Raw genomic sequence first — 14,222 nt, 5'->3', positions numbered from 1 at the left:
AGTATCGAAAAACGTCTCGTCGTTCGGTACCAAATTTCGATACCTAAGGGGTTAATCTCATCAGCGTCAGTGAGCCAATAAGCCTGCAGCACTAGCCGGTGTGTTCGACTAGAAGAGGTGCGGCACAGATCGATCAGTGTTTGACATCGGCGAGAGCGATTCGAAAGTGCACGGAGCAGTCTATTCTCTTTAGCTCTCGTGGTACTGTAATACACCGATCTGTCTACACAGTCAGCCCGCGTCAAGTCGAACACACCTAGTAGTTTACACCGGTTACACTCAGAGATGTGGCGCACACGTGAGGCTGTAGTGCGAATGCGTCCCAGCCCCCTTTGATGTAAGGCTACATTTACACTGGTGAGTTTATGTTTTAAAATGAAAACGATCCTCGTCATACTGGCATTTCCACTGCATTTCAAGCCGGCTTTCCACTATCTCCGACAAATGACAAGCGAATGTGTTGGTTACATTTTGTTCCTTTGTGCAGTGGCTCAGGAGATGCATGAAAGTTTTTTTTTTTTTAGATAATGTAATCTTGTTAAAATTTATTTCATAAAATTGGTATCGAAAAAAGTATCGTTCAGGAACCGGTATTGAAGTCAAGGTATCGGTATCGAAAATTTTTGAACGATACCCAGCCCTACTCCTATCTACTGAGGAAATACTGAACTCTCAAACAACATTTTTTTTTGCATTGCCAAATTGTGCGTTGCAGATTCTACCATATCTAACAATACGAGAGCACCGTCTTTTAGTGCATATACACAGTCTTTGGTAATGTCCCCTATCATAGGTGAGAGGCAGTTGACGTACCATCAGCTTGAGATGCAGGTGAGCGAGCCCATTTCTTGATGCAGTTAAGGTGGAATACATGGAAACAGCTCTGACAGCTCCAAACCGGAGCCATGACCCGAATCACTTCACAACAGACCATACACTCATACTTCTCCTCCGTCAGCTGCTCAATTAGACAACCTATACACACACACACACACATACACACAGTGTTAAACATGTTAAAAAACATGTAACTAAGAGAGACACAGAAATACAGTACTATCATTCTCTAGAAATTTGTCCATTATTGATTATCTTACAAAAGATTTACAAGGGTATAGCTGTAAGTGACAATAAAAAGAAAAGAATAAAACAAACACTTGTATATTCATTACTTGTATATAAGTCCTGGGGCCTGTACCATGGAGCTACCTGAACAAAATCTGGATTACATGATTGGGTTGAAGTTGACAAAACCAATCCAATCAGGTATTGTTAGTACCATGCTGATTATCAACTTCCTCCCTAAGCTCAGGCTTTAAACTTAGTTAATTAATAACTATTGAGGATTTGAAAGTGTGATAGTGTGACATCAGTAGTTAACAGCCAATCACATGATGTGCAAAACTGAAAATGTGGTTTACTTCTCACAAGAAAATTAGTGAGATTCACTTCCCTCTTCTGCTGAATATTAAGAGAAAAAAGGGGACAAATAAAAGGACATCTACCTACATCATAAAGTTAAAACAAGTTATTTTGTATAGTTGATTATATCTATAGGTCAGTCCACAATAACATTTATGTTTTATATATTGAGTCTTGCTACAGTATACTGTATATATTTACATGCATTTAAACTAAAGGTTTACTATTAATTGTAAAATTGAAACCTGTGGAGTAACTTCATTGCATCAGAGATCACATTGCTCAGAGCCGATTGGTCTAAACCGGCTTCATGGTACAAGCCCCTGATCTAAAGCACATCACCTGTCTGGGTTTCTTTGCTTTTGGGAGGCTCCATGCGCTTCACCGGTCCGGTCCGTCGCTCTGGACCTCCACCTCTCCTCGGCCCTGGATTCTGCAGTAGTGGCCTTTTCCCTCTTGCACCTCCTCTGTTCCTGTTGAACTCCTCATGGCTTCCACCCTCACCTTCTGCACCTCTCCTCTCCTCCCCTCTCGCAGCTCCTCTGTTCCTGTTGAACTCCTCACGGCTTCCACCCTCAACTTCTGCACCTCTCCTCTCCTCCCCTCTCGCAGCTCCTCTGTTCCTGTTGAACTCCTCACGGCTTCCACCCTCAACTTCTGCACCTCTCCTCTCCTCCCCTCTCGCAGCTCCTCTGTTCCTGTTGAACTCCTCACGGCTTCCACCCTCAACTTCTGCACCTCTCCTCTCCTCCCCTCTCGCAGCTCCTCTGTTCCTGTTGAACTCCTCACGGCTTCCACCCTCAACCCTCACCTTCTGCACCTCTCCTCTCCTCCCCTCTCGCAGCTCCTCCGTTTTTGCTGGACTCCTCTTGTCTTCCACCCTCACCTTCTGCACCTCTCCTCTCCTCCCCTCTCGCAGCTCCTCCGTTTTTGCTGGACTCCTCTTGTCTTCCACCCTCACCTTCTGCACCTCTCCTCTCCTCCCCTCTCGCAGCTCCTCCGTTTTTGCTGGACTCCTCTTGTCTTCCACCCTCACCTTCTGCACCTCTCCTCTCCTCCCCTCTCGCAGCTCCTCCGTTTTTGCTGGACTCCTCTTGTCTTCCACCCTCACCTTCTGCACCTCTCCTCTCCTCCCCTCTCGCAGCTCCTCCGTTTTTGCTGGACTCCTCTTGTCTTCCACCCTCACCTTCTGCACCTCTCCTCTCCTCCCCTCTCGCAGCTCCTCCGTTTTTGCTGGACTCCTCTTGTCTTCCACCCTCACCTTCTGCACCTCTCCTCTCCTCCCCTCTCGCAGCTCCTCCGTTTTTGCTGGACTCCTCTTGTCTTCCACCCTCACCTTCTGCACCTCTCCTCTCCTCCCCTCTCGCAGCTCCTCCGTTTTTGCTGGACTCCTCTTGTCTTCCACCCTCACCTTCTGCACCTCTCCTCTCCTCCCCTCTCGCAGCTCCTCCGTTTTTGCTGGACTCCTCTTGTCTTCCACCCTCACCTTCTGCACCTCTCCTCTCCTCCCCTCTCGCAGCTCCTCCGTTTTTGCTGGACTCCTCTTGTCTTCCACCCTCACCTTCTGCACCTCTCCTCTCCTCCCCTCTCGCAGCTCCTCCGTTTTTGCTGGACTCCTCTTGTCTTCCACCCTCACCTTCTGCACCTCTCCTCTCCTCCCCTCTCGCAGCTCCTCCGTTTTTGCTGGACTCCTCTTGTCTTCCACCCTCACCTTCTGCACCTCTCCTCTCCTCCCCTCTCGCAGCTCCTCCGTTTTTGCTGGACTCCTCTTGTCTTCCACCCTCACCTTCTGCACCTCTCCTCTCCTCCCCTCTCGCAGCTCCTCCGTTTTTGCTGGACTCCTCTTGTCTTCCACCCTCACCTTCTGCACCTCTCCTCTCCTCCCCTCTCGCAGCTCCTCCGTTTTTGCTGGACTCCTCTTGTCTTCCACCCTCACCTTCTGCACCTCTCCTCTCCTCCCCTCTCGCAGCTCCTCTGTTTTTGCTGGACTCCTCTTGTCTTCCGCCCTCACCTTCTGCACCTCTCCTCTCCTCCCCTCTCGCAGCTCCTCTGTTTCTGCTGGACTCCTCTTGTCTTCCACCCTCACCTTCTGCACCTCTCCTCTCCTCCCCTCTCGCAGCTCCTCCGTTTTTGCTGGACTCCTCTTGTCTTCCACCCTCACCTTCTGCACCTCTCCTCTCCTCCCCTCTCGCAGCTCCTCCGTTTTTGCTGGACTCCTCTTGTCTTCCACCCTCACCTTCTGCACCTCTCCTCTCCTCCCCTCTCGCAGCTCCTCTGTTTCTGCTGGACTCCTCTTGTCTTTCACCCTCACCTTCTGCACCTCTCCTCTCCTCCCCTCTCGCAGCTCCTCTGTTTCTGCTGGACTCCTCTTGTCTTTCGCCCTCACCTTCTGCACCTCTCCTCTCCTCCCCTCTCGCAGCTCCTCTGTTTCTGCTGGACTCCTCTTGTCTTCTGCCCTCAACTTCTGCACCTCTCCTCTCCTCTCTGATCTGAGCAGGTTCTCTTTCTCTCCAGTTACCTTCAATCCCATGGTTAGGGGCCAGCCCTTTCCTCCAGGAACTGGGCTGCATGCGGCGATCTCCACCTCTCCATCCCTTATGGTTCCTCTGCTCAGGCTCTGGATGTTCATGAACCGCTGCAGGCTTTGTGTCTCCTGCATCAGCCTGGTTTTCCCTGTTCTCCTCTTGGTCCTTGGGCTGAGGCTCCTTTATCGATCTCTCAACTCTTGCTTTATTGGGCTGTTTACGTCGGCTAGCTTGATAAGACACTCTTACGTCGGCTTCCACAGTTGTTCTTTCTTTCTTCTCCTCATCCGTGGATCTATTAGAAGTGGGTGAGTTGGGTCGCTCACGGCCACAAGCTCCGTGGTCCCTTCCTGAGTAGTCGTTATCACTTCCAGGTTTTGTCCATCTCTCATTCGGAGCACGATGGTCATTAATGCGCCTACCATCACCGCGTCCTCCTCTTTGTCTTCCCCTACCTCTTATGTCTCCTCTGATGGGAAGTTCAGGAGGTGGTAATGTATAACTGGCAGGGTTGTCAGACTCATCTTGACCATGCTTAGTCGCATCGGACTGTCTAAAGTGATGATGAGGCCTAACATGCTGAGCCCTCCAGTCCTGAGTGTGGTGCTGCTGCCTGTAACTTCTCCTAGAGTAGGGCTGGTTGGGTTTAGCTTGTGGTACAAACTCGGCAGACTCTGGATTCAACTTCGATGTGTCTAAAAGTGAAGACAAATGGTTGTCAGGATTATTTTCTGCCCTTTGACTTTATTACTGCAGCACTATCTATATACAGCCATGACTGGATTCTTTGCATAAACTGTACGTTCTACACATAGTGACTCAGCTTTTTTGCAACAGGCTGTCACATGGCAAAGATAAGACGTGACCTGCCATTCTCTTTACTGTTAGAAAGTCAGAAATACAATTCATGAATTTACTGACACTCTTTTCGTGCGTTTAGTTGGTTACACATCGACAAACTTCCTTCCACTTCGTTCTTATGGACGCGACGTAAAGTGATGATGGCTGGTAAAATATCCTTCTGTAAACGGTCAAATAAATCGCTTAAAGAAGTCACAACACATCTCTTTTTTATTTAGTTTGATTTTCTTAACTACTTAGATAATATTGCTGAGGTGAGAGGCCGTAACTAACCACACTTCACTACAGCTAGCCGTTTTCAGGCGAGAAGCCATAATTAACCGCTTACCTGTAACGGAGATTTCAGCCATCCAGACGAAACTCAAGACAGTTTCGACGAGATTTCCTCAGAACTGCGGAGAATATTATAATTCAACCGAGAAGCCGATAAGAAGATGAATTGTTTATGAACTACACTGACCGAGTTGGTGCTAGCTGTGCTGAAACTGCTCGTCCAATCAGAGGACAGAGATCGCTGACAGACAGACACGTGACTGTAGCGTCACAGTAACAACCAGAGCTTTTTTCTCAACGGCTCTGGTAACAACATATTTACATCTAAAAATAAATTTTTCACATTTAATAAATGACTTTAAATTACATTTAAATCTCTTGTAAAAAACAAAAAGCACCGAAAACATGTAATGCTCTGAAAGCATTGAAATTTATGTAATTTTCTTCCTTTCTTTTTTTTTTCTCTTTTCTTTTCTTTTTTTTTTTATCTGGCAGCTAATGTTAATCTGATCATGTGAATATGTAATACCTCTTGTTCTTTTAGCAACGAATTAATAAAATATATATTTTTAAATTACATCTCAAAATTGTCGAAATATAAAATGTATTTTATTATTATTTTTATACCAACAACAACAACAATGCTAATAGTATTCCTAGTTATATGTACTATGATACGTATGTAATTTGAATTTGACCTTTATTTAATTTTTTTTCCCTCGTACCTTGGCAATAAAAATATATATTTCAATGTGCACTTTGACAATTAACATTTACAGAAATACGTTAATCAGGATTACTTCTTCAATAAGATTAGAAACATTGTTTTATGCATTCAATATTTTTCTCATTAATATAAAGACAATAGTCGTACTGAAAATCATACACACAGACAGAATTTTCATTTTTGGTTGACCTATCCCTTTAAGAATCATACTATGATTTGAGCTGCTGCACACATTCATTTGGCCATAACATTTACTTTCACCTAACTGCTATAAATATTCATACTTCTATACCAACATAATATAGCCTTTAAGAGAGAATAGAGACATTCATTCTAAAGGCCAGATGCATGAAAGGAAATTGTCAGTTTAAACAACTTTATTATTTAATCAAATTGTATAATGTAATCAAATTGACAGTAGTAACACAAGAGTACACAGATTACAGCACTGTGTATTTCACTGTCTCTCAATGTGTGGCACAACATGAAGATTATGATTATCAAAAATTCAGGTCGCTAATATGTTTGCTTCCCCGAATTGTGAGACCAGGCATCACTGCTGAACAGAAAATTAACCTCATTCAAGAAACATTGTTCGAGAATATTTCACATAATAAACATTCACTTCCATCACATTCAGATGTGTCACACACATACATACATACACATTCAGGTTACATCTGCTGAAAATAATCAGGTCTTCCAGTGAAGAAAGATAATAAAAATAGAATTTAGACCTCGATTTTTGGTGAGACACCCTGTTATGAGGATAAAATTGGAGATAAATGTAACTCCCTTGCATGCATGCTTAAACACCTAACAGACATGAAAAAAGAAAGAAAGAAAAGAAAACAGAAAAAAACTCTCAGGAACTGTCCCAATGCATAGGTTTGCTGAAATAATCAAACAGAAAACAAAAATATCTACCATTGTCCATTTCATCTGGTTGTACAGTATTAAGGAAATGTTTTACAATTGTTATATATATATATTTGTGTGTGTGTGTGTGTGATGACAGTTCTTTGGTCACAATACTCGAAATGTCTTTTCAGGAGAAAGTAATATGTGCCACAATTATTTGCATTTTATAAGGATAAATATTGTAAACCTTCAAACTCGAAATCCATTATTAGTGAACACAATGGAAAATATTATTTAGAACATATTGAATGTTTATCATATAAGGTTGTAATATGCTGTGTTACTCTTTCTGTAGAGTAATAAATCACACTCTTGAAGTCAAAATGAATTCATTTTTGCAGTTCTCAGTTCCACTGCTTGCAATCTATCAAACACAGATGACCTAACAGCAATATGAGAACTCTACTATATCACTATATCAAATATTATAAAACAAATTAATATCTCTGTCTGATTAAGGACTGACAGCTGTCAGTAAACCCCACTTGTCTTGTCTTTCAAATTGAAATCAGTATGAGACCTTGATTTCAACTATGGCATGTTTAAGGGATCATTGTGTACCATAATATTTCAACAAAAACAACAAAAAATCAAAACAAAGACACACACACACACAGTCTCACAAGCGCCTGTCTTGTAAATATGCATTAGTAACATAAGATGAGAAAAAAAATTAACTTGGAAAAAAAGCAATATATGTGTGTTAAGTGGATATGTGCAAAAATGTCCTAAATGTTGGAATATGGTTGGATGAAAAAAAAAAGTGAATCCATACTGTTGACATATTTGTTCACAGAACATTTTCCAATTATATTCAAACAAGCAACTAAAATCATCCAACATAGTCCAAAACATCTGTTCAAATCAAAGAGATGAAGTCATAAAGTAATAGGAAAAAAACATAAAAACCCTACAAAACCCTTTTGAAGATATATAAAGGTCTATATAAGATTTCCAACACATAAACTGAATGAATGTGCTGAATGAATTTCAGAGACTGTCAAGACAAGAAAAATCTCTCCGAGAGGCACATCAAATCAGAGGATCAAACAAAACTGCATTCAGTTCAATAATGATTTTGAGGGTGTAAAGGTCAAAACCTCATCCTGTACAATCAACAAACAAAAGCTGTTCCTCACGCCATGTCAGGAACCGAGCAGAAGCTGCTGGGCCGTTATTCATCCAGCTGATTAACAAACGTTTCCTCTGAATGTGGATTGTTTTGCTTTGAGTGTTGAAAACTAGATCCAAGCATTTGTTTCTGGATGCCTCTTCCGTTCAATCACCACACCCTCACTGTTTCCAGTTTCATCAGCGTTTTGGAGGGTTGGTGGAACTTTATGATTAGAGATGTGTGGATTTGTAGCTAGACATCAAGAAGGTTGCTGGGCTGTGTGTGACTCGAGAAGTCAAAGGTCAAATCTCAGCACTGCTCTGATTCAATAAAGCCTTCTTTTTCTTGACCCATCGGCTCCACCTCTGCGTATGCTGGATGTCCAGAACCTCGACGGAATTTCATCGCTGGCCATCGGCTGGGACGTCTCTGTAAATGTATGAGTTTGATATTAATAAATGATTTTGTTTTAAATGCACTCCCCATCAGAGACAAGACATATATGTTCTACTAGGTGGTTCTAAATGTTTTTACATTTACCTTTTTGCTCAAGCCATCCAAAATGCATGACTTTAGAAATACTGATTTAAAGCAACTGTATGTACGTTTTTAACCAGGAAATGTCAGTTTCAAAATCATTCAGATGGTACACTGACTTCTAATAAGGTGAATGGCTCGTGTTACCTTCCTGGATGTATGTAAGCTTGGCGAGCAGGTATGAAATTCCATCAAAAGGCAACAACAAATACATGTGTACAGCTATCCACTGTAATCATGACATTGATATATTGAAAGTTGCAGTAATACACAAGACTACATACAGTTGCTTTCATTTGCAATTAAATCTGTAATAAGAAACAGTATGTATAAAATGAATTCTTGCTTTTGCAGAACAAAAAATTATTTTAACTAAAATGAATAGAGACAAAAAAGGATACAGCAATACCATAAAAATGTTTCTCACATTGAATCACAGAAATACTATTTATTCAATTATTTGTTCATGACATCAGAATGGACAACTTTTTAAGGTGCTGTTTTTTTACAACCTTTTTTGGAGCTTTAAAGCTTCAGTACCCATTCATTGTTAAAATACAGACAAGTGCAGACTTCAGAAATTCGTACCAGAGATGAAAGAAGTCATACAATTTTGGATTTCTTTATTTGATCGACTATTTCTTTAACCTAAACCTCCATACTCCCACCTCAATGAAGAAGAGTCCCGCAGCAGAGCTCGGGTGGTGGTAGATGTAAACAGTCACCAGGACGATGGCCACCATCACGAGCAGAAGCAGGAGCATCCCAAGAATCAGCCCCATGTGCAGGGGGTGAGTGCTGTTCTCTGCTGTGCTTTTTGCTGCAGCTGCTGTAACACACATTATACTGTATTTATAGTTCTGAACACTGATGCATTTCAGTTCACTTACACTGTCAGAATACATCAGTCTGTCTTTGTACACACAACTGCACTGCACATAACATAACAACTTCAGGAAAAGGAATCATGAGTGGAGACTCCCTGTAGTTCTACTTTTAAACAGAAGAGAGCACTGTTTTCACAATAATTTTGCTATTTCTGTCTTTGGGTATTAAGGTTTCCAGTGGCTTGTGTATCTGTCCAACAGGCAGATAAAAAGATTAATGATGGAGGAGAGACAAGGCTGTAAATCTTAATTTTGCATTGTGGACATTTCCAGCCGGCCCAGTGAGAAAGATTTACTGTGGTCTGCAGTTCTTGTGTTTTTGCGCCACAGCCAGGCCTCTGTAAAAACCTAAGACTGCTGAGCAGACTCAGTGGCAGCTTTTGAGACCAAATCAGTAGGAATACCTCATTCTTTTTCTTACAATGACAGTTATGGATCTACAGATGTCAGTTGGATCTGCTTTATCAATATGTTAAATATATGAACTTAAAATGCACTACTTTCATGTAGTAACATCTATTCTAAACGAACTACTTTTGGGTAAAAAATATTTAATATACGCAAGCCAATTAATCTGACTCCATTAGGTTAAATGAAACTTACAAAAAACTTTTCAACTATCCCAACTACATTGGACACCACTGACTTCCATTGAATGGAGGAAAAAAGGCATTTTTCAACACATATTCTTTTGTGTTCCAACTCCACTTAATCTTTGATTTTATATCTCTGTGGCTCCATGATCAATGAAAACATCCATATCTGCACATATCTTGACAGGGTGTCATTGCTTTACACTACATTATTTTACACTCCTTACAGAACGATTATAATAGCACTTCATTCTGCAACAGCGCTGCTGTGTTTCTCTGCAGATGTGTACACATTAACACAACCATAGAGTTGCAGTATTTGTTATCTGCATATTGCAGTAATGGGCAGTGTACATCGAATCTAAAAAAAAAAAAACTTTTTTTTTTTTTACTGTTCTATGCCTATGACCAAGACTGTACACAACAAACAGAAATAATTCTAAAATATAAGTAAAGTGAAGTGACATGTGGCCAAGTATGGTGACCCATACTCGGAATTAGTGCTCTGCATTTACCCATCCAAAGTGCACACACACAAACCGTGAACACACACCCGGAGCAGTGGGCAGCCATTTATGCTGCGGCGCCCGGGGAGCAGTTGGGGGTTCGGTGCCTTGCTCAAGGGCACCTCAGTCGTGGTATTGAAGGTGGGAGAGAGCGCTGTACATTCACTCCCCCCACCTACAATCCCTGCCGGTACGAGACTCGAACCCACAACCTTTGGGTTATGAGTCCGACTCTCTAACCATTAGGCCACGACTTCCCCCTTGTTGTATGTTGTTGTAAGTATGTTATGTTATAAATGTTACTTCTATAATGCTGAATAACTGCAATGTTTTGTCAAAATGTTTGCTAATTTCTGTCCAGAAATATCTGAAAAATTAATGACTGTAAAAGTGAAAATCCATTTTCTCTATCAAAAAAAGCCAAATAAAATGTGTATTATACAGATCTTTAGCCAAAAGGCGCCAAAATGATTGACAGACGTTACAGGGCAGAACTAATCATGAGGCAGGGTTTCTGTTGTTAGTCATTACAGCCAAAAGTGCCCATGACCACTTAAGCATGGGAAGTCATTTATTTTCAATAAGAGGCAGACTGAAGCTTGGCAGCCAAAGACAGCCTGGCTTGATGACTGTCATACTGAAACAAAATACAGAAAACTGTGACCAGGCAGTGTGCTGTGAAACAACACTTCTGGGTTCCACAAATGTTTTGTTACTTACCAGCTATCACAGTTTACCTGATGCCTTCAAATACCTTTCTAGATTTCAGTGCAATTGAATAATACTGTGACATTTTCGTTTGGCGCAAGTAAAACTAATGGCGACATTTGGTTGAAATCGGTCATTAATCAAATGCACTAGTTAAATTTGGCAGCACTAGTTAAATTAGAAGTTGGCTGCACCAGTTAAATTGGCGCAGACCCCAAGTTACCTCATGAAAACATTTCTAAAGAAAAATCAAAACACGTTTTTTGGGTTTAGCATGAAGGTGCATGTTATTTTGTCATTCTATAGCAGACACTGCAGAGTCTGGCTATTGTAGATTATAGAGGGAACATTATGTCTGGTGTGCTGGAGAAGTCATGATATCATGACAGACTGAAATATGTACACAGACAGCTGCCAACAGACATGTCCTCAATCAAATAAAAAAAATCATATTTCTTTCTTTATTGTATCAAAATGGCCTTGCAAAATCAGGCTTGTATATTATTTCTGACAGGGTGTGAACTCAATACAGATGGTTCATTTGATGTGAAAAGCAGGAAAGCTTAGCACGATTTGCCACCAGAAACAAATACAGGCAGATGGCCATCTTTTGAAAACAAAAATGTTTTTATTCTGTGTTTGTTTCATTAGGGTGGTTTAGATTTTTTACTTTTAATAGGTTTTCCTTTTAATTAATATAATTCTGTATTATATATTCACCTTAAATAGTCCATTGCTAATACACCTGCATCTCTTTAATTAGTTTTAGTCAGGAAATATAACATTCATATTATTCTGCTTAAGGTTAGATAGCGCTTTCTTCTTGCTACATGTTTCCATTGGCTGCATGTGCTGTTTTCTGCTTTACTGATGAAATGTTGAAAGCCCTGACTGCCGTTTCCGACTGGTAAAGAAATATTGAGCTTGCTCCAAATCAAAAACACATGATCTTAATAACAGAATTCTGGGAATTCAGAGGGGGGAAGACGAAAGAGAGTGAGGGAACGAGAGAATATATACTGTATAAAGAGAGCAAGAGAGAGAGACTGTGTGTGATAAGCAGAGAGAGTAGAAGAAGAGAAGAAAAAGGCATGGTACAAAAATCTGCCGTTGGACAGGAAATTAACTGGCACAAAACACTGCAGCGTGGAAAAGATATTTAGTCAAAAATGTTGTACTTGCTGCCACATATATACACACATAACCAGACAAGTCAGTCACAAACACACAAGTATGACCCTATTTGGGCATAAGCAGGAAAAAGGACTGCTATTTATCAGAAACGTGAGATCAGAGTGATGTCTGATAGTTCACAGACACACTTTGCACTGCAGCAATGCTAAGATCTTACCTCCATTGTCTTTGAGATGTAGCGCAATCTTGGTGTCATCTATAAAAATAGATGAGTAATGAAATAGAAGGAGGGAGAGAAAAAGGGAGTAAATATTAAATACACTCTGAAATACGTCATACACTCTGAAAAACACCCACATCTCATCAACAGCTGTAAATAGGTTGCACATGTGTGTGATGAGCTCTTCAAGGAGATTAGAAAATAAGTCTGTGATCAGAGAGCAGAGAGATTTGTAATGAATTTTTAATGAGCAATCCACTCCAAGATTCTTGAATATGCTTTCTAGTGAGCTGAAGAGCTCCTGTCTGAGACAGACAGGTCAACATCTGCTACAGGCAATTCTGCTGAGACCTGAATGAAGTAGCACAATAATAGCTGATGCTGCTGTAGTATCCACTGAAGCCAGTAGGGTTATAGCAAGATATCAAGTTTCTCATTTGCAGCATGTTACATGCTTTCATTCACACACCTGATTTGCCACCACACGTTACATCGGGCTTAGAGATGAAGAGAAGAATGTGAAAGTTTGTTATTTCGATATGACTGTAATAATCAAATTCACTCTGATAAAAATATTAACATAAAACGTGCTTCGTGCTTATTTTATTTAAGACAAACCTCACTGAATCAACTTGGACACAAAGTTATGCCAACAAAATTACATTTAAGGTTCTTTAATATTTAAGGGAGAATAAAAGTTTTCATGTTGTTTCAAACCTGTATGGTTTACTTTCTTCTGTGGAACACGGAAGATTTTTGTCCATACTATGGAAGTCAATGGTCACCAAAGCTGTCTGGTTAACAACATTCTTCAAAATATCCAAAAATATCTTCAAAATATCTTTTGTGTTTAGAAGAAAGTCATACAGATTTTGAACAACATGAGGGTGAGTGAACGATGACAGAATTATTATATTTGGCGGAACTGTGACAAACGCAGGTTTCCAATTTTATAGTGCACAGCAGAATTGCAGTTTTATAGTAAATGTACTTTAAATGTACATAAATGTCTTGATTGTTCGATATGGACCTGTCAGCATTTTAATTCTGTTGTCATAATAACATAACATTAATGAAACAACCAATCAGTAATGAATGAGGGATGAAGGAAGGAGAGTGTAAACAAGAGATACATGCCTTTTCAATGACCTCATAAATCATTGCCTTATTGAGCATTCTGAGAAACTGTTAATGATGAACAGATTGTTTCATGCAGTTAATCACTTTAAGTGGACTCCTGGCAACCCTGAGACTAACATAATTTTTGTAGCCAGATCCTTTCCTGTGTAACGAATCAGTCCACTGAAGGCGAGCGTAGTGAGAACCCAAGTGCAGTTTTATTTACAGTGATCCAAACATCCAAACATAATCCAAACAAGATGCACAGACTTGACTTGACTTGACTTGACGAGGCATGAACAGATCTGACTAGGCATGAACAGATCTGACTAGGCATGAACAGATCTGACGAGGCACAAACAGACTAGACTCACCGACAGCGGGTTACAACTTCAACTCGCCTTCAGTGGACTGAATCATTACAGAATACACGACCGCTCAATAATGAACCCAGCAGTTGTTCGTCTCCTCCGCCTTGGCCGTTCACGAACTCACTGTCTGCCCTGTCACGGCCACAGAGGCCGTTCACAAACTCACTGCCTGTCCTTTCACGGCCAAGGAGGCCATTCAAGAACTCTCTGCTTGCGCCATCACAGTCAAGTGGTCTGTCCATGTCTCCGCACCGCCGTGGCTTCCTGCTCTGCCGTCATCACCCGGCCGCCCTGATCAGCCTGC

The 14,222-nt window shown here is 41.2% G+C and overlaps 2 protein-coding genes across 2 annotated transcripts in view; both read right to left on the bottom strand.

The window, feature by feature from the left end:
- Positions 1-5,316, bottom strand: part of nfx1 (nuclear transcription factor, X-box binding 1) — a 19,369-nt gene extending 14,053 nt beyond the window's left edge. The window contains exons 1-4 of the mRNA XM_016480716.1: positions 5,137-5,316; positions 3,900-4,642; positions 1,765-2,170; positions 814-975 (exon numbers count right to left, since the gene is read on the bottom strand). Coding sequence (XP_016336202.1) covers positions 814-975; positions 1,765-2,170; positions 3,900-4,642; positions 5,137-5,158 — 1,333 coding nt within the window. The 5' untranslated portion in view covers positions 5,159-5,316. The remainder of the gene's footprint in view (positions 1-813; positions 976-1,764; positions 2,171-3,899; positions 4,643-5,136) is intronic.
- An 861-nt stretch (positions 5,317-6,177) lies between these two features.
- The window catches only part of LOC107684879 (plexin domain-containing protein 2-like), a 42,509-nt gene continuing 34,464 nt past the window's right edge, over positions 6,178-14,222 (bottom strand). The window contains exons 12-14 of the mRNA XM_016481255.1: positions 12,426-12,464; positions 9,049-9,209; positions 6,178-8,272 (exon numbers count right to left, since the gene is read on the bottom strand). Coding sequence (XP_016336741.1) covers positions 8,153-8,272; positions 9,049-9,209; positions 12,426-12,464 — 320 coding nt within the window. The 3' untranslated portion in view covers positions 6,178-8,152. The remainder of the gene's footprint in view (positions 8,273-9,048; positions 9,210-12,425; positions 12,465-14,222) is intronic.

This window comes from Sinocyclocheilus anshuiensis, unplaced genomic scaffold (assembly GCF_001515605.1).
Source record: "Sinocyclocheilus anshuiensis isolate Anshui unplaced genomic scaffold, SAMN03320099.WGS_v1.1 scaffold613, whole genome shotgun sequence".
Lineage (NCBI taxonomy): Eukaryota > Metazoa > Chordata > Actinopteri > Cypriniformes > Cyprinidae > Sinocyclocheilus > Sinocyclocheilus anshuiensis.
The sequence above is the reverse complement of the archived record's forward strand: the minus strand, read 5'-3'. Positions and strand labels throughout refer to the sequence as shown.